General features: G+C 36.2%; 1 protein-coding gene and 1 long non-coding RNA gene across 3 annotated transcripts in view; one reads left to right on the top strand and one right to left on the bottom strand.

Moving 5' to 3' along the window:
• The window catches only part of LOC135692414 (kinetochore-associated protein 1), an 86,419-nt gene that overhangs the window by 19,022 nt on the left and 43,548 nt on the right, over positions 1 to 23,849 (bottom strand). For both annotated transcript variants that reach the window (XM_065210526.2, XM_065210536.2), the window contains exons 56-68: positions 23,472 to 23,676; positions 22,762 to 22,838; positions 22,533 to 22,586; positions 18,025 to 18,074; positions 17,547 to 17,616; positions 17,029 to 17,153; positions 16,631 to 16,766; positions 16,005 to 16,100; positions 13,567 to 13,623; positions 13,205 to 13,259; positions 12,203 to 12,266; positions 10,927 to 11,056; positions 7,854 to 7,943 (exon numbers count right to left, since the gene is read on the bottom strand). In XM_065210526.2, the coding sequence (XP_065066598.2) occupies positions 7,854 to 7,943; positions 10,927 to 11,056; positions 12,203 to 12,266; positions 13,205 to 13,259; positions 13,567 to 13,623; positions 16,005 to 16,100; positions 16,631 to 16,766; positions 17,029 to 17,153; positions 17,547 to 17,616; positions 18,025 to 18,074; positions 22,533 to 22,586; positions 22,762 to 22,838; positions 23,472 to 23,676 (1,209 nt within the window). The remainder of the gene's footprint in view (positions 1 to 7,853; positions 7,944 to 10,926; positions 11,057 to 12,202; positions 12,267 to 13,204; positions 13,260 to 13,566; positions 13,624 to 16,004; positions 16,101 to 16,630; positions 16,767 to 17,028; positions 17,154 to 17,546; positions 17,617 to 18,024; positions 18,075 to 22,532; positions 22,587 to 22,761; positions 22,839 to 23,471; positions 23,677 to 23,849) is intronic.
• LOC135692482 (uncharacterized) lies at positions 11,052 to 23,474 on the top strand. Its single transcript, XR_010516873.2, has 3 exons — positions 11,052 to 16,127; positions 18,545 to 18,638; positions 18,844 to 23,474. It is a non-coding gene; the product is annotated as an uncharacterized LOC135692482 (long non-coding RNA).

The raw sequence follows: 23,849 nt of genomic DNA, 5'->3' as shown, positions 1-23,849 counted from the left end.
AATTTCCTAATTACGCTGTCATTTCCGCAAATGAAGCTTTCGGGTATTTAGATTTTTCCCATACGAAAATGTTGACAGTTGGATTTCAAAGTTTAGTCGAAAATAGCGCATGCAAGCTCATTTTAAACAAACTAAGTCCAATAGGAAATTAAGATATCACAAAGCAAATCGCGCAACAAAAGTGTTCGAAACATCGAGAAAATGAATAAATTTGAATGAATTTCTACTGGGTAAACAGAGCAAAAGTAATAAATATTCCTGGGGGGTAAGAATGGAGATTTCAGTCAACATTCTCAAAGACATTAAACCCAGCGCACACTGTAGACTTCTATCGGCGATACCTGAGATATTTGTTTATGTAAAAGATTTTTTGTTTCAACAGACTTACACGATTTTCACAAAATATTCCAGAAAATGCTGGTCTTATTCAACGCAGTGAATGTTGTTTTAACGGTAACATTATACTGAGGTGAGTTGAAAACAAGACTGACAGAATTAGAAATCCTGATCATCCAACTGTTCGTAATCAGAATAAAATAACCTTCCAAGGGAAGAAAGTTTTGTGTACGTTCATGGATTAAAAAAAAAAAGTGGCTTGACTATTCAGGAGCATGACAGAGGTACAAGCATTGTCCTGCCACACTTTTAACGGCAGTTCTTTTGTTCTTGTGACGAAATCACATAGGTGTCAATAAGGCACCATTCACACTGGTTTGCGTTCCCGTTTTGCTTTGCGTTCACATTGCTCTGCTATGAAAACGGAATCATTTGAAAACACAAATGAATAAGCATACTTTTGAAACAGGTCCGCAATTATAATAATACGCTCAGTTTTCAGCGTGAACGTAAAACCAGATACATTTTAATACGCTTACAAGAGGAATTATTTGCATGTATTCTAGTCTTCAAATCTTCAAAAAAATTATTCACAATTACATCTTTGAAGAGTTGGATGGCAACTGCCATAGTTTGAAGTTGAGGACTCCGTTTAAAAAAACGAGGCTACCAACAGCGTTTTTGTTGGAGCAGTGTATCACTTTTCGTATCCATAGCGTATCCATTTGAAAACGTACGGGTGTTATCCTCTCTGTTCTACGTTGATTGGTTTCCACGATCATTACCTCGATGATACCCAAGGCCTGGCACTTAGTGCATTTGGTACGGTTTAATGCTATGATTTATGGACAGTTTTTAATGATGAATACCGCGGACAGGATGATGGGTGTTTTGAATCGCCAGGAGCGAAAAAACAATCAAAATAAGCTCAAACACAGAACCTGTCCTTCGCAACAAAAATGCCATCTTTGAACTGACAAGGCACAATTTTCTAACTCAGCTATAGAAAGCCCATGCATTGCAGTTATAAATCTGCAGAGTTCGCTAAGCTCATGTTTGAGGTTTTGAAAAGTTTTGAAATCTAGCTTTGTACTTAAAGTCAAAGATTACGAAAAAGTGCCACAAAAATGCCACAAATTATTACAAAAAGCATATTATTCTTTCACCAGAAGGATTGTCAAGGGGTTAACTTCACTAGAATTAATGCATATTTGCTCATGATAACGATGAAAAAATTACTAAACATATCTAGCTATAGGCGAAATATTCGCTGGCTTTCAGTTCGCGCGATAGTAATTTTCTTAATATATTTTCATCACTAATTGGAAAAGGCTAATTAAATCTGACATACATCACAAAACAAGACCCTTTTTACGTTCTGTATAAACTATCATTGATGTTAGCATGAACAGTGACACAGCTGTAACACACGGCCTTAAACGGACTCAAGAAATCTTAACATTAATAAAGTTAACGTTAATAACTGGCAATTTTCTTCCGTGTATGATTGTAGGTAGAAAAAGCTGTGGTTACCCAAGACCAAATTGAAGAAAAGTGTTCGTTTTCTCTTTAAGCGTAAAATGTTTAGATCCACAATCCCAATTTCTGGTTTTAAAGAGAAACACTAAGCAAGAATAGAATCGCTGATAGAAATAACAGAACAACTTGACGTGCAATGCAATGTCTTTTTTATCATTCCAGTACGGTGTTTAGGAGGATTATGCTTTTTTAGAAAAACTATAGCAATGAAAATAAAAACAGGCCTAAGTAAATCAAGCTTGCCTAGAATACTTCTAGTAAAATGCTGATAAAAACTTCTAGTTAAATCCTGACAAAAACCTCAACGATAGTTGTATGAAACCGAGGTAAATTCCAAAGCGAGACGATGTATTGCAACATTCAAAACTATCCGGTATGAAGTGTAAACCGACATAATTGAAAATATTTATTAGGCTAATTTTCAATTTTAACCACAGTTAATCAAAGTGGAACACATTTGTGGTTCCCTAAGCGAAATATGAGACGAGGTTGGGAACTCACAGATGGCCTACAGTTTAAAAGCATTTATCAAACCACGTGAATTTTTAAAGACCACTGAAAGGAAAATGTGAAAAAAATAATTGAAAGTCAAAGATTGTGCCAAAAATCATCAAGATTATAATACAAATTTTTGCATCGATTGTAGGAAGATTAACCTTTAACTTAAAGCATATGGCCACATACATCGATTAAAATTCTTGAATTTGGCCTTGACACAATTTTGTGGACAGCGTAAATGAAAAAGACACGCTTTTACCATGGCAACTCTCAAAACAGTATGATGCGCAGGCGAGATAAATTACAACGAAGTGGAAAAACAGCCATATTTGCTTGTCTAATCCAAAGTTTCATCTTCTAAAGCTCAACTTGTATAATTTTGCTCAGTTAGGCGAAAATGATATCCTCTTTAGGAAAAAACTAATCCCTCACGAATAAAGAATAAACTTATCGACCGCAACGTTATGAGGAACTTTGAACTTACGGGATTACTATTCCAAGCAAATTTTCTGTATTAAAAGTAATAGAATACGAGCCTTTTCTATCTAGACGTTCTTTTCCTTCGCAAATAAGTCATAATATTTCAAATACTGGGGAGGAGCCGTCTTTAAGGATGACTGGTTAGAGCGTAAGATCATTAAAATTTTGCTCTGGTACATAATTTACTCAAATCAGTACCAATTCTTAATTATCTCCCCTTTGAACCAATATTTAAAACCAACATTGTACCAATACCAACAATTAAAACATTACATTATTGATACTAGAACTTGCTTGGCATGCGCTAAATTAAAGTTTTAGAAAAAAGAAATCAGACAGAGAGGAAAATATCAGTTTTTGAATATCAATGAGTATTCATGTTTAGCGCTGGACAGTGCTTATGGCCTATGCGCAAAAGATGTGGAGTGAAGAACATTGAGAAATTAAAGCATTAAAGGGATGCCTACAAACTTAGAGCTGCAACTTGAACTGTCCATTATGAAACCCGAAGCATATTTCAATACCACATGGTGAAAAGGGGCCTATTCTAACAATCACACACGAAACTGCATGATTCTGAAAACTATCGTCACAAAATGAAACGGCTATATTGCACCTTTTTATTCCCAATGCGAAATATACTAAGCAGAGGGCTGTATAAAGAAATGCAGATGTAACGTATAAAGATAGGCACTGTGGCGGAGAGAGAGCGCTAACCAGTTTTATAGAAAATTGAAGTGCTGCGTGATCTAAGTTCGACAGCATGAAATGTTTGAGGCATCTACTTCACGTGACCACCAGCAGAGATGCTCAAGGCATATCAAATATTCATGTATAATGACGACAGCGCCCGTTATTCACTAAAGAAGCAGCGTTAATCGTAAGCCAGGTATTTACATTTCCATCAAAAGTTTTATGTAGGCTTGCATTAGGCAATCGTATTTACTAAAGCCACTGCGAAGTTGCAGTGCTGCAGAGGAGACACTATTGTTGTCAGTTGGAATAGCTTTTATTTGCATCCATATTAAATAAAATCAGACAGGAGATATCCTTTGCTGCAACTTCATTAAAACACTGTTTACATATTGTCTTCTTTAAAAAACCCACAGATGTTTATTAATTCTTACATTTGCAAGGCAAGAATAACTAAAGAAATGTTTTCAAACAACTGAGATATCCATATTGGCTTTAAAATTAATACCTTAATCCAAATTTTTATATGTGATTTACTAAGGATCAGCGTTTTAGCTTTGAAATCCACCGATCTCACAGGTATGCACAAATATTTCCCCATACTTGCTTGCTTTTATCGATTACATCTGCAAAGAATTTTTGCCCTAAATCCTATTGGATGACAAACATTTTAAGAGCTTGCCACCGTTTCATGGATGTTTAACAATAGACACAGGACATGCCACCAGTATGAGGCTCAATGGATTTAAGGATTGGCACTCGAATGCAAGGCCTTCTGCGTTGTACTGGGAAAACCATACCAAATACAAATGCCAGATCCGCACAAAACAAATGATATTGCCAATCAGATGGGGAATTCTTTATTTGGTAAAAGAAGTCAAAAGAGACAATACTATCAAATATTAATACAAAACTTCAAAAAATGTCGTTAGGTAAAACGGGTAAAACTCAATTTGGATTTGACTACAACATCTCGTGCCCTATTTTTACTGTATTTCATTGCCAAATAGACAGTGAATATTTACTTCATGGTCATCACCTTTGATGTTGTTACCATATTCTCACTGTTGCTAGAGGGAAGATTTGCCAGAGCACAGTTTTCGGAAAAAATCAAGCTTTATATCATATAAAGCCATTTAAGTATAATAACTATTCTTGTTTTCTTTCAATCTCACAATTTTTTCAACTCAACAGTGCCATACATTTCATTTCATTACACAACAGAAAGTCTATCAGAAACTGACTAAAAACAAAGCAGCAACGCTAGACATAAACGCAGTCACCTACAATAAAAAAAGTTTGCACCATCGTTTTCATCGACTAGGTTTCACCGACATTGATGCAAACCAAACTGGCAGCCACAGCTATGCCAGTATTTCTATCAAAATTTACTTTTTTATTATATCACTACCTGATAATTACCTTTTCAGTTCTAGTGAAAGCGATATAAAACAAATAGACTGTAATTTTCTTGATAATGACTGCATTCCATGCATAAAACCATTTAGAATGGATTCTTACTATAAGCAACTTCTGCAGGGAAAACTGTAAATACAATATGGTGAACGATTATGATAGGAAACTTAAAAATAACAAAGTATGCGGACTTAAAGCGAACAAAATAAAATTTATAAGAACAACAACAGGCATTGACTCACAAGAAAGTAAAAACGAGAAAAAATAGAAATATTTGGCTCTCAGAAAGAATTAATAGAACTGTGCAAAGAGGGAAAATGAGATTCCGTGATGTGTACTGATCCTGATAAAATAATTCAAAACAGCTCCTCCAGATATGCACAAATCAGCTTGACAATTTGATTATGACTTACAAACACCAATGGAAGAAGAACACGTTTGCGACAATAAATAAACAGATCACGAAGTGTTGCCAAGAAAACCAGACAGAAGACAAAGAGGATCTCACATTGCATTTGTTCAAAGGCTGCAAATAGACGCCCACTGCAAAGTATTGGATCCACCAATAAGGACAATTATCACTAATATTGATTCATCTGCTCAATTTAATATCAAATAAAATTTTCCAAGATAACATGTTTCGACAGGCCGTGTTCTGTTTAAACATTCAAATTGGCAGTGCACGAAGGAGAGTGCACCAGTATGGTATAATCAACACCAAAAACTTAAAAATATGCTAACATAGAGGCATAATCAATTAAAGACCACTTGAGGGTGAGGGGGTTTCGAACAAATCAAGCGTGGTTGTAGGACATTGAGAAGAAAAGTTTTATGTTGTCAAGCTTTCTCAGAGCCCTTGCCACCTGGCACCACCCTGAGCATTCACCTGGCATGGCTCTTGCAAGATATAGAAGCGATTACCTACTCTTTAGGTATCCTATCGCAATCCCACAATAACAAAAGCGTTGCCAAATGTTAACAAAAATTGGTTCCTCTATCGCTTTCTTCTAATATTCTTCCGCAGTTGGTCGGTATAAACGTTTACCGCTATAATTTCTATCCACTGCGCATGTCTCCATTCAACTGACGGCATAAGCACAGAGTTCCGTATTCTTTTTTTATATAGGAAAAAGATAGATAGAAGAAAAAGAAATCTTGAAAAGTAGGAATATACTGGAAAAGGATATTTCACGACCTAGAGAAATTATTCGTCCTTCCTGCCGCTAACGAGCCAGTCAAAGCTTAAGCCGGTTTTTAAAAATTTTTTCGCGGACGTAGACGCGTGTGTCGGTGATCACACCGGAACGCTGCTTTTTCTGCACCATACCACCGTTTAGTTGCTATGGTATACGAAACCACCGATAAACTAGTATAAGCAAAGATTGGCATGTACTTCTTTCTTGAAAATGGCCAAGTTATTATAGCGCTTAAGACTGCAGCACTGAAGGTTGCGCGTACGAATCAAGACTCGACCGACTGGTACTCGGTGGCAACACAAGAGAGGTAGCAAGGAACGAAACTGAACACCCTACACAAACATACTGTTGGTCCGAGACAAGTCTCTACTTAACAGGCAATTCGCCATCATACAAATCGTACATATATCTCATCTTTACATTTCTGGAAGACAGAGGGGAAATATTCAATGTTTTGCACTGAACTGTCTAAGAGCATGTTTTTTTTGGAAACCAAGGATCGAGTTTCATATCTAAGTCATACCATACCATATCAATCATAAAAACACGTTGCATCCAATCTCGCTTTCTTGCCTGTTAGTTTTGCGTGAATTATTATACTATAAATCATTTCATTATGCATTAAACTTACTCAGAAACTCAAAAAATTTGGTAGATTCGAAAACTCTGCATCATGTGTTCTCCAAAAGCGATGGAAATTGAATAAAATCTCGATTGTTTCAGTTACAGCATAACGAAAAACCTCTACCTACACTTTATACCTTCAAATTGCTTGCTAATTAACATGATTTGTTTTGAATGATTTACTGTGAATGTTAGAGATGCTGGACTGGTAACCTTATCTAATTCAATCTGAAAAGGGATCGACAAATAATCTCTGACAATGGGCCTTAATGGAATCCAAGAGATTAAAAGTATCTGAAGATCAAAATCAATGACGAACAGGATTGCATAAGGAGTTACTGGTTTCCTGACTTCGAAATCCAGTTGGCAAACAACTCCCGGTAAAAATGTTCCAAACGTTTTTCGCGTATTTGGAACTTCTTATTGAAATTTCTGTCAAAATCGTACATCATAAAGGACAATGAGAATGACCTTTTCATTTTGTGCGTATGAAAGGAACATGTGTAAGCCACATGAGTGCTGTTGATGAACAAATTGCCTTTAGCTTTATAGGTCATCAGTCGCATTGGTGTATCGCAGTTAAGGGCACTTCAGTCCGATAACTAAGGGACCCCTGACGACCAAAAGAGACCCCAAATTATTTATATATTCACGATTACGAGATTTTCCTCAAGTTCACCTCAATTTCAAAAACTTTAAAGTTCTGCACTGAAGCTTCTATAACTTGGCTTCCATAGTTAACGAGAGAAAAATATCAATTTTATTGGAGCGTTGGACTGGAGTTTCTTGCATTCCGTAAATTGGGGTCCCATCTCAGTATGGGCAATATCAAGGACCCTAGATGCCTCTGTTACGTCACTAATTCAATCGGTTGCAATCTGCAGACTAATGAACTTTCTGCAGCACCAAATGGATGGCCTTGGTCTATAGGTCTATCCTTCAGGCCGTCAAACATTTTCAGCAAAATTCTGTTGCTACTCACGTTGGTTTACATAAAGAAAGCTGAATAACCAGTCTATCCCATCATAAAATGAACCTACGAATGGGGAACTATTACTAGTAACTACTCACGTGCTCCAAATGACTGTCAAATCGATCACGTTTCCTTTCTTTCTCAATTTGTTCCAGAATAGCAAAACATCCAACATTTCTCAACAATTTCTGAAAAAGAAAGATAGAATGCATTTTAACAATTGTTTCTTTTTCAACGGTTACAAGGATGGTAATAATCATAATAATGTAGAATAACCCAACAGGAGTTACTAAATCATTGTTTCTGTCCCACAGTATTACAGATTATTGCAGGATTACTCATGGTGAAACACAAAATTGCAGGATATCGGGGGAATCTTTTACGATCAAAAAGACTACTGCAGAGTAACGATGAATTTCATGGGAAACAAGGATTGGTGCAATAAGGAACTAGGAAAGCTGACTCAATTGCTGCTGTATCTTAGGAAGGTTTCTGCGATACAAAGTCATATGTTAAGCCAGTTGTGGTAGTCTTCAATCAACTCGAAAGTTGGCACAGTTGAGAAATTTATTAGAGGCGTTTATTAGACGGAGTGGTTTATTAGACAGAAGCATTCATTGATGGAGAAGTTAATTAGACGGGGGACTTAACTTTTTGCATTAAATGGAAAGCGCTTATTAGATGGTATTAAACGAATGTAATATAGCCCCTGGTGGATGGTGAAAGTCGAAATCACCGTTTCTAGAAGGTTAATGTACTCATTGAACAAAAAAACCAGAGAGTTGCTAAAGAAACTGTTCAATCGACAATCTTTTATCATTTTTGCAGCTAAAGGATCAGTCAGATAAAGTAGAATAACTTTGGTGTGCTTGTCTGGTGTGAAGAAATTTCTCAATTACCCATAAGCAGTGAAACACCAAAGGGAGGAAGGGGGTGGTGTGTGATACCACTAAACAGGCTAAAGAAAAAGTTTGTCAGTTTTATTAAGGGCTATGACGAACATCTATCTGCTCGTTTTGCTCCCAAGAAGTAAAGAATCAAAACTACTGCCTTTTAAGGTCACAATTGACCCAAATTATTTTGTGGCCTTCTTTGGACCACAATCATATTGAGGATGATTTCTACAAACAACACCAAATACACTCAATGAAAAATAATATCACAAGTACTCCTTAAGAATGTTCCAATCTACACTGTCATATGACATTGAATCCTTAAAAATCTGAATCATGTTTAAAATATCAGTTATTCAAATAAAAAGACAGTAATATCGATAAGTTTCAAATAACTAAGCCAACGTTATCAAATAAGAAATGTGACTTTGGAATTTTATTTATCAAATGTAACTCAAGACGCATCTCGTTGTAGTACCTTGGCTTGATAAAAATGTGTTTTATAACCAAAAAGTATAGTATATGGCAAAACATTGCGAAGATCATCTGTTACATAAAACTGCTGGTCATACGCCTAGTTGCTTCAAGGTTGTCGTCCATTAAATAAAGAAGATAGGGTTTTTAAGAGAATAGTTTGATATTGCTAGTTTTCTAAAATGCCATCTAAGAATCATATCTGTTTGAGCAACTTTTGGTGTAAAAAGTCTGATAGATGTATACAACAAGCAAGATTTCACAATTTCAACACACAGTCTCTAATTAAAATTCCAAAACAAAACTTTTTGTACATAATTGAAATACATGTTATTCTGAAAATTTTGAAGATAAATCCTGAATTTGTGACTAAGGAAGTTGGCGAGTAAGTGAGTAAGTAAGTTGATGAGTGAGTTTGAGTAAGTGAGTTAAGTAAGTAAGTAAGTAAGCAGAATGGCCGTAATCTGTTCAGACGGTCATACACCGTAAAAGCTCTATCAAGCCTCCCTCTATATTTAGCCACCATCTCTTTAAGAGCCCCCTCTTTTTAAAGCCCCTCTTACCAAGCCAAAAATTAGAATAAGCCGCCCCTCTCTATTAAGCCCCCTCATTAGTCCCTGATATCAAACAACGGAAACATTACCCTGGGTGCCAGAGCCACAAAATTTCGAACGGGATAATAGAAGTTAGAAGCGGCGAAGCGGAGGAGTATCTATCTGAGAAACATTGCTCCTCCGCTTATCCGCTTGGTTTTCCATTTCCATCCTCGAAATTTTGTGGCTTCACATGCGCTTTGAGTGGGTCTTTAGAAGTAAACATGCGCTTTAGAAGTAAAGGGGATAATATGTTGATTCTTTCGAAGAAGTCCTAGAGCAATGTGGCATTTTTATAATATGTTAGACTTTGAATAATTAATAAGTCCCCTCCCTAATAAGCCCTCCTCTTTAAGGCCCCCTTTAGGACTGAACAAAAAAGCCCCCACCCCCACAGGGCTTAATAGTACGCAGTGTTCGAAAATAGAATAAAGAGAGGTTTTCAAATGGGGAGGAATTATCAGGAGAGTTTGGGTCAGAGAACGAAAACCTATAAATTGCTTGTGCAAATCCTATGTTACAAACTGCATTTCACAAATAGCACGAAAGAAAAGGTGCAGAGTCTGAACTGCTGGTAGATAGAGCCAATCATTGTGAAATGGTATAACATGAAAGAAAGCACAGAAAAAAAACTGAAGTACTTTTTGTCTAACAATTCTTAGAGTTAGCCGACCTGTTAAATCAAGTAACTCAAAATAAGAGGCTATAAAGAACGATAAATAAAGAATTTTTATGATGTTTCTAATATCCCGTGCTATTTTGTAGATAGAGAATCAAAACCAACAAGCAGCCTGATTCTAAGAATACCAATGTCCTAATCAACACATCCTTTTCACAACAGAATTTCGCAACACCTTTATATAACTAGACCTTATTCCATATCTCCAAATATATTGGTATTTTTGTGCCCTATCTACTCTTCAGACATGAAAACCAGGGATATATCAACCAATTGCTCACAATTTTCTACGAATGCCTATTGCTTTCGGTCTGATAATCCAGGAGATACCCATAACTACAAACGACAGGACACTAATATTAGCAATGTATCTTCTTCAGTTATATACTGTCTACAGAAGGGGCAGAGATCAATGCTGAGACGGCTCTCGAAGAACACACTCTTCCAGTTGCCAGTTGACTATCAAAATACCGATGGTAGGAAAGACATTTATACAGAAGAAGAAAACAAGAAACTACACAGCAATACATACATCGATGGAATGATCTTTGACAGCAGCCTCAGGGATAAGCGTCAAGCAGGCCAAAGCATGTGGATGCATCTCAATCTTCTGGTAACGCATGGCAATATCTTGCATGTTTAAATCAAGTATGACAGGACATCTGCAATAGAATATAGCATTTGTGAATATAGCAAGATTAATGTGGTAGCAGCAACTTATAACCAGGCCAATAGAAGCCATAATGAGCACTTGGGCAGTTCCGATACGATGGCCTCCCTTAATTCATCACCACTACCTTGTTTTGAGTGCCTTCCCGGTGCTGGTTGCAGATGTGGCGAAGACTGTGGGTTAAAAACAAGCTAAACCCTGACTAGTGCGCTGTCATATTCTGTCAAGTATATGTTCTATCATGCACTTAAATGTCGACCTCACTTGATAAAACTGACGAAGGGCAAAACCTTTAACATCCCTACAGGCTCTTTGATGGTACCAAGTCCCAAGAAATTTTCTCCTTTTGTCCCCTCAAAGTGGGACTGCTTATAACAGCATAATCTAATTTTCAAAATATCAAAGAAAAAGTATTTTTCAACAAAGTAATTCATCTGAACAGCCACAAAACTCTGTAAATTATTATGCCATTTATTCTTTGTTGAATGCTAAAGGGTGGGGGAAAAAATAAAAAAATAGCCAAAATTTATCGTTTAGGAGAAATAAAATTGGCTAGAAAAAACATGGAATAACAAATTACTATCTGTGTGTTAATATGTCAGATCTTAGAATATTTCATTTCTGAGGTGTCTGAATTGAGCCATCTTTATTCGGTATGGAAGTAGTCCACACAAACAACACAATCCATCTTGTTGGGGAGACGAACCAGTTTTTGTCTGAAGGTCCGTTGGCCTTCAAAGTTTTGCATCATGCACGTGCGCAGTTACAATCGATGTCGTCATTTTCACGTCGCATAATACATTATGTGGTAGGAAAATTTGTGGCACTTATGGGACTTAGCTTGTCTCGAATCATAAGACATGGAGAAAAGTTTGTTCTGAGAAGTGTGGGTTTGCAATTAGTTATATAATAGTTTTGGGGAAATGCTCTGAAGTGCCATGAGATGTTAATTTTGCCTTAATGCGCATGCCAATATGATGCACTTTCTCGTCGGTTCAAACAAATGAATAGAATAGTGGCCTCAAACAATAGGACTTTGGACTCGTCTCTCCAACGCTATCTCGCTAAAACTTGCTTATATTATAAATTGTTGCTTCAGATATTTCCTGGGGAGAAAGCGGACTTTCAGAACAGGTACCTCTGTATCAAATTGGCCGACTCCAAACAACCAGCCTCCTCTTCATCTGAGAGTGGTGTTGAGACTAGAATATTAAAAAAATTATCATATAAAAAAGTCACTTTTGCACTAGCAAATTTTATTGAGAAAACAGTAAGCTGCAATAAGGGGAAAATGGAAGAAGGGGAACAATAAGAAAGAATATCCTAATTATCTGTGTCGAAAATCCGGGCTTAACAGAAACTATTTTGCTATGCGAACCAATTTTATCTTGCAATGTTAACAAGAATAGTTTAACAAAATGCCTAAATGCAATTAATTATTGCAATGTTGTTAAAAAAGGAAACGCCTCACTTTTCTTAGTCACCTTGAAGGGAAATAGGGAAGCATTAGTTTATGATGTTGATGATTTTTGATGGTTACATTTTCAAATTATTATCAAATAAAACCATGACTATTTTGGCATTACGTGAGGTAAATTGGATGATTCAACTCGGGAAAACTCTTCATTAATTATAGCATCCGTTAAAAGGAAAAAATTATTGATTTTGTTGCCGAGTATACCATTATAGTGTTAACATGATTTCACAATAAAACTTTGCGTGCAAATAAGGTAGCCGAAGTTACCAACAATGCAAAGCGACGATAGCCTGTTGTCATGGCGAAGATCATGTGTTGCTTTGGCGATAAGAGCAGGAGGCAGAGAGATAAATGGTGACATGGGCAAATACTTGATCGATAATGAATAATTTGGAAATATTTAATACTTCCATTGAAAAGTTGAAACACTCGTTTTCGTAAAGTAACATTATGCTTGAAAAGCTACAGGAATGTTTAGTAGCGAGAAAATGAATCTCTCCTAGTAGCGAGAAAATTAATGTCCTGTCTGAGAAAGCATGTTAAACGGGAGATGATGAGTTATTAGCCAGTACCAAACCACCGCATATTGGAATGATGAATCAAACTCAGATACAGCTGCAGCTAAAGCAGTATCAAAAACAGTTTTATTACGTAAGGAGGTACCTGAAGAAAACGGTGCCAAAATTACACTTTCCCACATTTTCGCTAGGCAGGGTATCTGAAACCAAAACAAAGCATAATATAACGTAACATTTCAACCTGCCTACAAGAATTTCTTTCATAAGAATAAATTATTTGAAGTTTCTTAAACACTTTATACAGTCAGACTTTAAGACACGTTAATCGTTTGCTTCTTTTGGAACAACTAAACATAATACTTAAACCCTTAAAGGGATAGGGTATAAAATAGTCAGGATTTCTTCTTTCTAACTAGTAACTCCTGGTTCCTTTTTTCCAAAAAGGAATTGAAAATATAAATTTTTTCAGGGAACGTTGAAGTGGTAAAATAATGCAGAGTAACTTGCCTCTCTTAATTCGGGAATACCGCACAAAACGACGAGAGTATGCCGCAAATAATCAATCTATAATAGAAAAAATAACATGAAAACATACCTAAGGTCTCAGCACTTTAAAATAATACTATGTAGAGTACCTCTCTGCGATACCAGTTATCAATATATAAATGTCACAATGAGGTCTTGTGCGTTAGGTATTGTTTCCTGGTGTATTACTAAACAATGATTCTCATTGACAATATAACATCTTTGTTAATGCTGGTTGTCAGATTCTCATTATTGCTGTTGCAAAAAGGTTGCTCTTCTCAAATATAAAGTCAGCTCCGCTTATAGTCAATCCGCTTAAAGTCATTATACTGGTTACAGTTAGGCCCAAATATGCAAAACTATTAAAGAAAGTTCCGTTTACAGTCACAATCCGTTTACAGTCAAAACTTCTCAAGCAACATTTGATGGGACTATAACCGGAGTCTACTATACAATAAACTCCCGTTAGCTTGAACATTAGATAACAAGAACATTCTCTTTATCGAACTGATTTTGCATTCCCCTTGGTCCCTTGGAGGATCTAGTTATCGAGAGTTTAAAGTACACTCATTCAATTGGAAATGTCGGTGATTGATATAAGGTTGGGAAGCATTAGATCCATCCTACAGTTAATTTACCGTACACAAAATATATTGATGTATAACACGAGCTGAATAGGTCTAGCCCTTTCGTATTTCAAGAACCCTTACCCACAGCTTAGTATTTTGGTGTTATTTTCGGAATGCTGTTACAGGAAGGTGCTTGGGCTGTGAAAAGTTAGCTGAGGTGGTATCTCGTTTTAGTTTTTTGAAAGCTTGCAGACTTGAAGCTCGTCTATCGTTCGTATTTTCAGTATGAATCTCGAGCTTCTGGAAACCTTTAAAGGGAGAAAAAACAATTCCTATCCATATCCGCATGCATATACGCATAGAAGTCGCAGCATTGCGGTTAAGGCCTTAAAGCTTAGTGATGTATTAGTTAACAGAGAGAAGATTCAATTTTTAGCAATTTGCCTTTTCAAGCAATAATTTGAGCGTATAATCAATGGGGAATGCAGATTGTCTGTGAATCTATAGATTTCTTCAAGAAGTAGAGAAGGCAATGAAAATAGTTGATAGAATACGCGGCATCAACACAGTGGTCCTGAAATGTGTATCTTTCTGGGTGTACCTCGAAAATAATGCCTTTTGGATAAAAAAGAAATGCAGAAATAAGAAAATATATAGAAAGGAGTTGAAAGGCCGACAGATATTAGTCGAAAATATCAAAACTGCAGAAGAATAAAGCACAAAGAGACAGGGAACTGTATTGTGCTGTATCGGCAGACACTACCCTCAAGCCATTGATTACCATGGTAACGATGGCAATTTCTCGCTTAGGTTCGCGTGTTAGACTCGTTTCGGTTATTGGGCTTGTTTTTATTCATGGCTTGGGGACGCAGGGCAAAATGGTAGTAAATCAGCTTTCGATGTTTTCGTGAATTTCGAGCAGCCAAAGCTAAGTTACAATTCAAAAAATGGTATAAAACTCGATACAGGTTTATCGTATCTAAAAAAGTTAAAACACCTAGACAATTGTTAAAGAAAGGCCGCTGTGAAGGATTGACAAGCCTTTAAAGGCATCTTGCCTTTATCTGGCTAAATCCAGGCTTTAGAAGAATGGGCTATAAATAAGGAGAAGATCGATGAAGTTCGCTGGATCAACGAAAAGATTAACGGATTAAGCAATATATGGAATTTCAGCTTTAAAATGATCGAAATATCAAGGCTATGATTGAAAATAGAGTAACGCTAAAAGAACCGCTGGACTAAAAGTATTCCATCAGCCGGTGCGTCAGATAAATCTTAGAGCTGGGTAAAAAGGAAACGAGATAAAGGGATAGACATCGTAAAGTTTCTATGTATCACGGTCTTCTCAGGCGATACATGAGGATTTTATCATATTGTAAGGAAAGCTTATATGAGCAAAGATCATCGCAATGGCTATATATTTCAGCCTCGTTTACATGCAGAATGAAAATTTCAGTTACTTGTGAAGCTTAGAGAGTTGACAATTAGAGAGATCATTGCTATGTTATTGATAGCACAACATTGCTGCTGAGCTGTCACTACGGAAACAGAGATGCATCAGGCAATCTTCTGACATGCATCCTGTCTCAGCCGTTGAATGAGGGATTGTCTCCTGTACTAAGTATACATATAAGCAACCTTTACGTGGAAGCTTGTTTGGAATCCAGTAGCCTATTTCGAAATCGTCACAGAAGCAACGTGGATATTGTAGGGATGCATCTTAATGCCGGAGGGTGCATATTTCCGTCAGAAGAAGTACCTAACAGAGTAACGATATTCTCCAATACATCGGCATCATTTGAAACGACACTTAAACGAGAAGACATAATTTACGGTGACTGAAAAATTTACCATTCCAAAGGCAAGAAATTGTGGTAGAAGTATATTCCACAACTGGACGTCGTAAATCTTGTAGTCAAGGCATAGATTCCTGATCAACCGAAGACCCTGGATAGGAAAGAATACGAAAACAAGGTATGGCTTAAGACAACACTAACAAAATTTGAAGTCAAATACTATATGAATCAATAAGAACACATCTAGAATTTTTATTGCCTCTGATAAAAACCTAATGATAAAGTTCACATAAGATTTTAGAAAGCCTAAGATACTTAACGACTAGAATTAAACAAGACCCTAAAAGCAACCAAGTTTAGAATCATTCAGAACCGGCCTGGGGTAACGTGAAAGGCATCGAGTGCATGCAAAATGTTGTATTGGTCATTACAGTCATTAGCAGAAATTCAAACAAGGTTACCTGCATTTGTCATACATCGAGTTATGTCTTATGCAAATTATGTCTTAGGAATAGCAAATGATAATTATCAAGGAATTATTATAAAAGAGCTTATAAAAGCTACTGTACGTGCACACCACCTTGTTTGAGTGCCTATGATATGTGCATCCTTCAGCATAAGGATGAAATTTAGCTTCGTTTAAAAAAAAAGAAAGAAAGTTTAGGGTGAAAATCGTGTTACCCTGGGCTCGTGACTGTGATTTCTCCATAAACCTTTAACAAGACCCTCTTTGTTGCAACGAGAAAATGCATTCAAATCTTGTGGTAAATGCAATGCCTCAAGCTCAGCAGCGTACACGATAGACGTCAAGTGTTTGCTTAAATTGAAAAGCCAAGAAAATAAGATTGAACGTATGGCTGAATGATGGCATGACTGCCAAAATTACAGTTGCTAGTGGCATTTAAGATCAAGTGGTATTACTCAAAATAGAATATTACCTAAAATCCTGACAAAACCCTGATGTCTGAATATTCTTGTAATTTATTATAAATAAAAAAGGTAACTGTAAGATTTTATAAAATTTTATGGGTTTTAAAGGAAAATAGAAATAAGAGACATAAAGTTTGCAAAAAGCTTACCGGATTTGCTCCACATTCAAACCTTGTCCAGAAGAGCCTTCGATAGACTCAACAGACACAAGGGAAAACAAGGCCTGAAGAGTTCGAATCTTGCATGTGTATGTCAGGGTTGAAGAAGACTTTTCCTAGGAAAATTATTTCATTCCTTTGATGCATTGACAGTGAACAAAAAATAATTTGCAGTTAAGATCTCATCACAAAGTATTTGACAAACAGAGAACCCCAGCCCCCTTCCAACTGAAAGAAGACAGAAATAAGATTCACTTTACTGTTATTCAGAAACAAGTAATCAAAATTTTAGGTTGGGCTTTGAAATAAGGGAATTGGGTATCAACATGGGCAGAGTATATGCTTTATATGTAATCAAACAATGATTAAGGTGCCAAACAGCAATAGGAAAAATAATGATAATTCAAGGGCTTAAAGGAACAGAGAGAAAGTGTAACAACATGTATAAGAAGTGACTTTTGTTAAAGAAATCAAGTTATTATTACAACTGTTGGAGTGAACTATCTTACGTCAAATGCAAAGAGCAGCAAAAGCCCAGCATTGTCTGCTTGTGAGTTGTTGTTCAAGATGTATATCACCCTATCAAGATCAAGGAATGAAAAAAATTAAAAAACGAAATCGATTGTTGGCCTAATCTGCTCAAAATGCGAAATGGTAACATAGAATTGAGATTCTTGCAAAGTCTGCGAAATCCTCTGAAGACCCAAAAAATCGTCTAGATAGCAGATGTTGTTTTAATTTATAATAGAGTTGTTTTAACTAACAGAGTGCATTGAAGGTTTCAGGCAGACATACAAGTATATACGCATTACAAATATATTTGTTGTTTTCAAATTACAAGGGCGTATATCTGCAAGAAAACTGACCATTTATGATTGGATGCAGAAAAAGAAAAAATATGTGTGAAATATGTGAATCTCCTGATATCGATTGCTACAGCTGTATGTAATTTTTAACCAGAATTATAATTAAGAAGCAGTGAAATACCTTTTGAGGTTATCTGCATCGAGCTCTTCAGATGCTACAATGGTATCAATCTGAAAACGATATTAAAATTTTGCAATACAACAATGCTGAAAAAGGACTGATGAAGGCAGAGAAATTAAAGTAGGTTGCCGGTTGATTTTTTTTACAGGAAGAGAACACGTGCTAAAGAAATCGTATCATTGTAATTTTCCAGGTAACAATTATTTTTAGGTAACAAGCCGACAAAGCAAGTTGGTTGACTTTAAAGAAGAAACTAAATTTTTAAAATAAGGTTTTGTCAAGAATGAGTATTGCAAAAAATTATATTTTTTAAGTAAAAAAGTTGTTCACTTGAATAAAGAGAGTACAAAGTACATTTATACCATATATCGTAAACCTAGCTTGATCAAATCTAAAAGCGAGAACCTCTGCTTTAACATTGCATCACTTTATGCTAGTTTGCAATATCATCCGAAAATGTATGTGCTAGTTTGCAATAAAAGCCCATACATGAATAATTGTTAAATTGTTCTTTTCGCAGTGCAAAGGAAAAAAGGCAGTGCAAAGAGAAACTATTCACTGGCTCGACGATAGCGAAAAGAGGAAGAAAAATCAACCAGCCTTGCTGCTTCATGGTAAGTAGTAGAAGAACCACAAGTAGTATTTATCGGTCTATGTCTGAGGTATACTGCCTATTCTAGCACCGTACCATATTTAGTTTACCATTGTTCAATAACCTGAACATCTATTCACTTTTACATATCACTTGTCACTTAGTCTTTGTATTAGTTAGAGGAGTGATCGGTAGAGAAGAATACTGAAACACGTGTTTGAATCTAGATGAAACCATTGCGTCAAGGAACATCTCTGAGGCAAGCTCTGGGTTGAAGAACAAGAGCATATCGTGAAACGACCAAGATAACAGAGCTAACGATCACAGTTACATTGATTTTCATTAGGATCTGACTGTTATCAGAGGTAAGTATTCAACGATGGAGGTAATGAGAGTTTCATGTACAATAGCCAGGACCCACATATGAGGACCCACATGTCATACCCACAAAGAATCTACACAATATCGGTCTAATTTAAGACACCTTTGTCCAAAAAATGAGTTTCATGGAGTAGATTCTTGATACGGTTTTCGTAAAAGAATTTTCGTCCGACAATGTAAATGAGCTAGTAGTCTGTAACGCAGCTCTTATCAGCTCCCTCACTAACATGTTTTCACTGTGAATTTTTTAACCTGTGCCAGTTAGATGTTTCTAGCGTTGGCTGTTTCGGCGACCAATTCTCTGAAAGCTTAGTGGTTTATTGAACGTTAAAAGATTCTAGCCAAGACCATAGGTAGCTTAATCAAGGTATAATCCTCGTTCACGGAAAATTATCTTATGCTAATAACAATACCCTTACTTATTTTGTCGAGCCTAGAGTTACTTTTCATTCGAGGTGAAGCAAAGGGAAACTTCCTCTTCAAAAACGTGTCCTTTCTATAGATTAAAGAGATGTGCAAATGGAGCTTGGACACTTCGATTGCCCTACAACACCCAATATTTCCAAATTGATGTTTCCATGCCAATTCCCTTATCCTTTTAAAAATCAAGAAATGAACAAATATCAACTGTTACGCAAATATCACATTTCCAATACCATGAGTAAAGGAGAGGGGCGAGGTGATAAGAAAGAGGAGAGAAAAGAAACAGGGGAGAGGAGGGGAGATAAGGAAGAGGAAAACAAGAAGCAGGGTAGAGGGGGGAGGGGGTGGTTATCTGACAATGGGACAAATTTTGAGATGTAAGATACTTTCTTAGCAATAACACCATGGTGTTTTTTCAGTCATGAAAAGTCAAGATTCGTTTTAAAGTATTTTCTTTCTCTACTTTAAACGAGATAGATATTTTCTGAACATGGAAAATAAAATACATTTTTCATAGAAAGGAGACTTTTCGTTAAGTTTCTGGCTTGAAAGCTCACAAATTTGGGACTAGTTAAGGCTTCAAAGAGGTTTATATGTTCTTCAATTGCGGTACTATAATGAAAAGTGCCTTGCCAAGCGTTTTAAGGGGTGTGGTACCAGAATATCTTTTCGGGGACAAATCCACTGACTACGTGCACTTTCTTTTCTGCAATTTTCCCCTGTAACTTTGAAGGCCTAGTTACAAAACTGGTTTTTTATTAAATCTGTTTAATAATTTTTTTGTTTTGCTATAAAGATGAGCCAAACTGATTGCTTTACCATGTTTGAAGCACCATAAACCAAAAAACGCCTATGATTAATTATCCAGATAGCGAGCATCGTTCAATCGCTTTTGATGGCAGAAACCATTTTGATTATTATGATTACCGAAGAAAACAGCTAAAGAGGAAGACAAGACAATTGCTACTGAATCAGCGTCTATTCGAGGTGCCTTTGATTTATAATTCTCTAGAAATCAAATATCACTTTCATTTATCAAAAAGAAAAACATCGGATCCAAGAAAAGTATCATCATCAAATTTTATAAAACCTCTTTGTAATCTGCATTAACAAAGTATTAGCTACGGAAACCAAAGAATCTGGCGCTAATTATAGTGCAAAAATGATAAACTGAAAGGCGGTGCCAAGATCTTCTGTTACTTGGGAATAGTTGTTTGGCAATTCAACAAAATTTGCAGCATCAAAAAACCAATATTGATAGCTAAAAAATGCATTGACTGAACTCCTGGCAGAATTGTATAGGCGTTGATCATTTTGAACATGACTGTTTGAATGCTTCAAAATATGTTGTATATAGAGCCATTATTAATTACCAGAAGTCCATGAAAATTTCGACAGATTGATTTAGGAGAAACCCTACTTATATTTCGTTCTGAAACTAAGCTATTCCAAATAGAAAAACAAAGAATCCACCCACGCTACTTAGAATTTGTTTTTGCATGTAAACTGATTAAGCACACAAGGACTTGTCTCCTAGCTAACAGTAACAGAAATACCATATTCAGCAGGCTTTAATCCAAATAAACGTCGGATCACTTCCGCTAAACCGTTCCCATATATAGCGCAAAGGAAAACGAGGAGCTGATACCATGGAGAAAGTAACTTACAATATCAATTACGCTACTTCTAGGCCTGTTGAACTGAAAAAGACGTTTTACTAAACTAATATAGGAGATCCCTCAAGCAATAGAATGAATTGGACAATTTAATTCTGTTTTATGGCTTTATTTAAGGCTACTGGTGTAATCTTACTTGCAGACATATATATTTGCAGTTTAAATAACATATATTGTGCTAATTGCAGAGACAAGTACCTCCAGGCTTTTAATTATAAGTTACGTTATGTATTCATCGAGCCTCTGTTTTGCAGACACCATATTACTGTTAATGCCAGCAGTTTGAAAAATCTGTGAGGCACGAAACTGAATCTTAACCAACATTATATTCTCTCTGATTTGCATCATGAAATATACAACAATGTTAAATGAACTATAAGTAGAGTATAACCATTGAGAGTTTGACCCCCTGACGTGCTAACACAAATTTGGAGAAATATCACTATTTAACTCAGTGTTAGACTCTCTCCAAGACACTGATGCAACAATTTACGACAACCTAGCGGCAAATTCATTAGAATATTTATGATTGGCAAATGAAACTGTGATTGTGATTGACAAATGAAACTTTATCCTGTTACCAAATGGTGATTGTGAGAAAAATATGCGCTAATTGCTGTCCTGATTCAGCAAACAATTTATGTGATTGTGTTCCAGAAACTAAGAACTAGCATCAGTTTCGACTTCGTTCCGATCATTCAGAAAAGACAAGTTACCGGGTGTAATCAATTTATAGCAACAGTCGGGTAGATGATGTTGATATTTCGCGCCCAATACCCCCATTTCAATGTTATTATCAACATCATTCGAACAAATATGATAAAAAAAGGCAGACACAAGGTGAAACATTGTACAATTTAAAAGTTTCCTGCAAGAAATTCATTGTCTCAACAACTGTGCCAAGCAAATTAGGTTCAGCCGCCGTTTTCAAAAACCCTCAAGTGAGTAGAAATATTAATTACTTAGCAAGTTGGCTTTAATTGCTGCGGTTTCAAAACCGCCAAATCATAAGACTTCAACGAGATCTGGCAAATCAAGATATCGCAGGAAATTTGCGGATGTTTTCAAACCATCAAGTTTAGTTCACGGACGAGTGGTAGTTTGATGTTGTAGAAATGAAAATACAATAATATAAGTGTTATGAGCCTCTTGTATGAAGATTACTGTTTACCGGCCTGTAAAAAAGTGCTCCATATAGGCAGAGTTGTACACGCTTTTGGTGCACAGAACACGATGGCTCTAAGTCGAAACTCCGAGTTTCACGGCTAATGCAATCATCAGGCAATCGTTTAGTGCGATCATCAGGCAATATGAAGCTTATAATCTATCTAATGTGTTTTGCTGTCTTCTGAAATATAGTCAATAGATTTCTGCTAACCAAAATGACTACAGCGAGAGAGAATAAGGAGTTGAAACAACTGAAATGCGAAACTCACTATGGTTGTGTCACCATCCTGGTTGCTTTGCTTTGCGCTGCTAGGTAGCCAGTTCTATGCAGAAAAAAAAATAGAAAAATAGTTTAATTAACGAGTAAACAATCGTCAATACCTAGGTATGTGATTTTCAATTTGAAGTTCAAAAGCAAAGCAGGAATTATTCTATTGAAGGAATTGCATTTAAAGGTGTTAGAAAGTTCACGAAAGCTGTATCACCACAACCACATACCTCTAACAAATACATCTTTACTTTGTGCAGGTTGGTGTTGTTGATTGTAGCTATCTCCTGCGCTATTTGGTGGATATCTGAATAGAAAGATAGTTCAGTCGTAATGACAAGAAAGTGCAGTCAGAAAAGGATTGGTAAATGTATCATTTGTGCTAAAAAATTTAGGTTCGATCTAAGGGTGAGGTCAGGCTGCTAGGATTCCGATCCAAAGGTGAGAAATTTGAATAGGGCTTATTTTGATCTAATGACAGCCTAGCCTGTGTGCAAACTCAAGCTTTTTTCCGATGAATTATTACTTGGCTGGATCAAGGATTCCATGCTTCTAAGATATTTTTTACTAAATTTTCTCTTTAATTTCATATACGTGAAAAATATTGGGACATTAAGAAACACCAAACTAAAATTTGTTTTGCTCAGGTAAAATGCAATTTACTTAACGTGAAAACTAGGAAACTTGAAAAATGCGAACTATCTCTCTTTTAAAAATGTGAAAAATCCTACTTCGATTAAGTTGATACACATGAAAAAAATCAGAAAAGCTTTATATAATGCAACTCAGTTTGATTATCATTTAATTCAGTGGGCTTGCAACCATGCTAAAGATCACAGCAATAACTTTTTCTCGATTACAGATGATCAGAAGAATTAATTCAATTCAACCAGGGATGGATCAGATTATAACCAATGAGAATGAACAAGTGAAATTTTACCTGGGATCCCTGTAACTCTGCCATTCACAATCTCAGCTTTGCATCCAAAGTCTTCGTACAATTTACAAATCAGTGCAGCCGGCTGTAGAGTCAAGTTTCTGTATGCTTCATCCAATATCCCGTGCTTTGAGAGCAAGGCTGCAACTTCGGTTCTTTTGCATAAGCTTCCAAACTTGCGAGTCCAGTCTTTGACAGTCTGTAATTCCTGTTGAAATAACAAATCCTATCACAGTTTTCAACTAGGCATTCTCTTTTACAGAATTAGGCGGGGCTAGGTGTAGCTGGGTGGTGCTTCACTGAATACCATAATACTTCACTGAATTCTCTACAGTTATAAAAATGTATCAAGACTGGAAAGTGCTTATCTAACATATAGGT

This window comes from Rhopilema esculentum, chromosome 10, assembly GCF_057945365.1.
Source record: "Rhopilema esculentum isolate cy_ngs chromosome 10, ASM5794536v1, whole genome shotgun sequence".
Lineage (NCBI taxonomy): Eukaryota > Metazoa > Cnidaria > Scyphozoa > Rhizostomeae > Rhizostomatidae > Rhopilema > Rhopilema esculentum.
The sequence above is the reverse complement of the archived record's forward strand: the minus strand, read 5'-3'. Positions and strand labels throughout refer to the sequence as shown.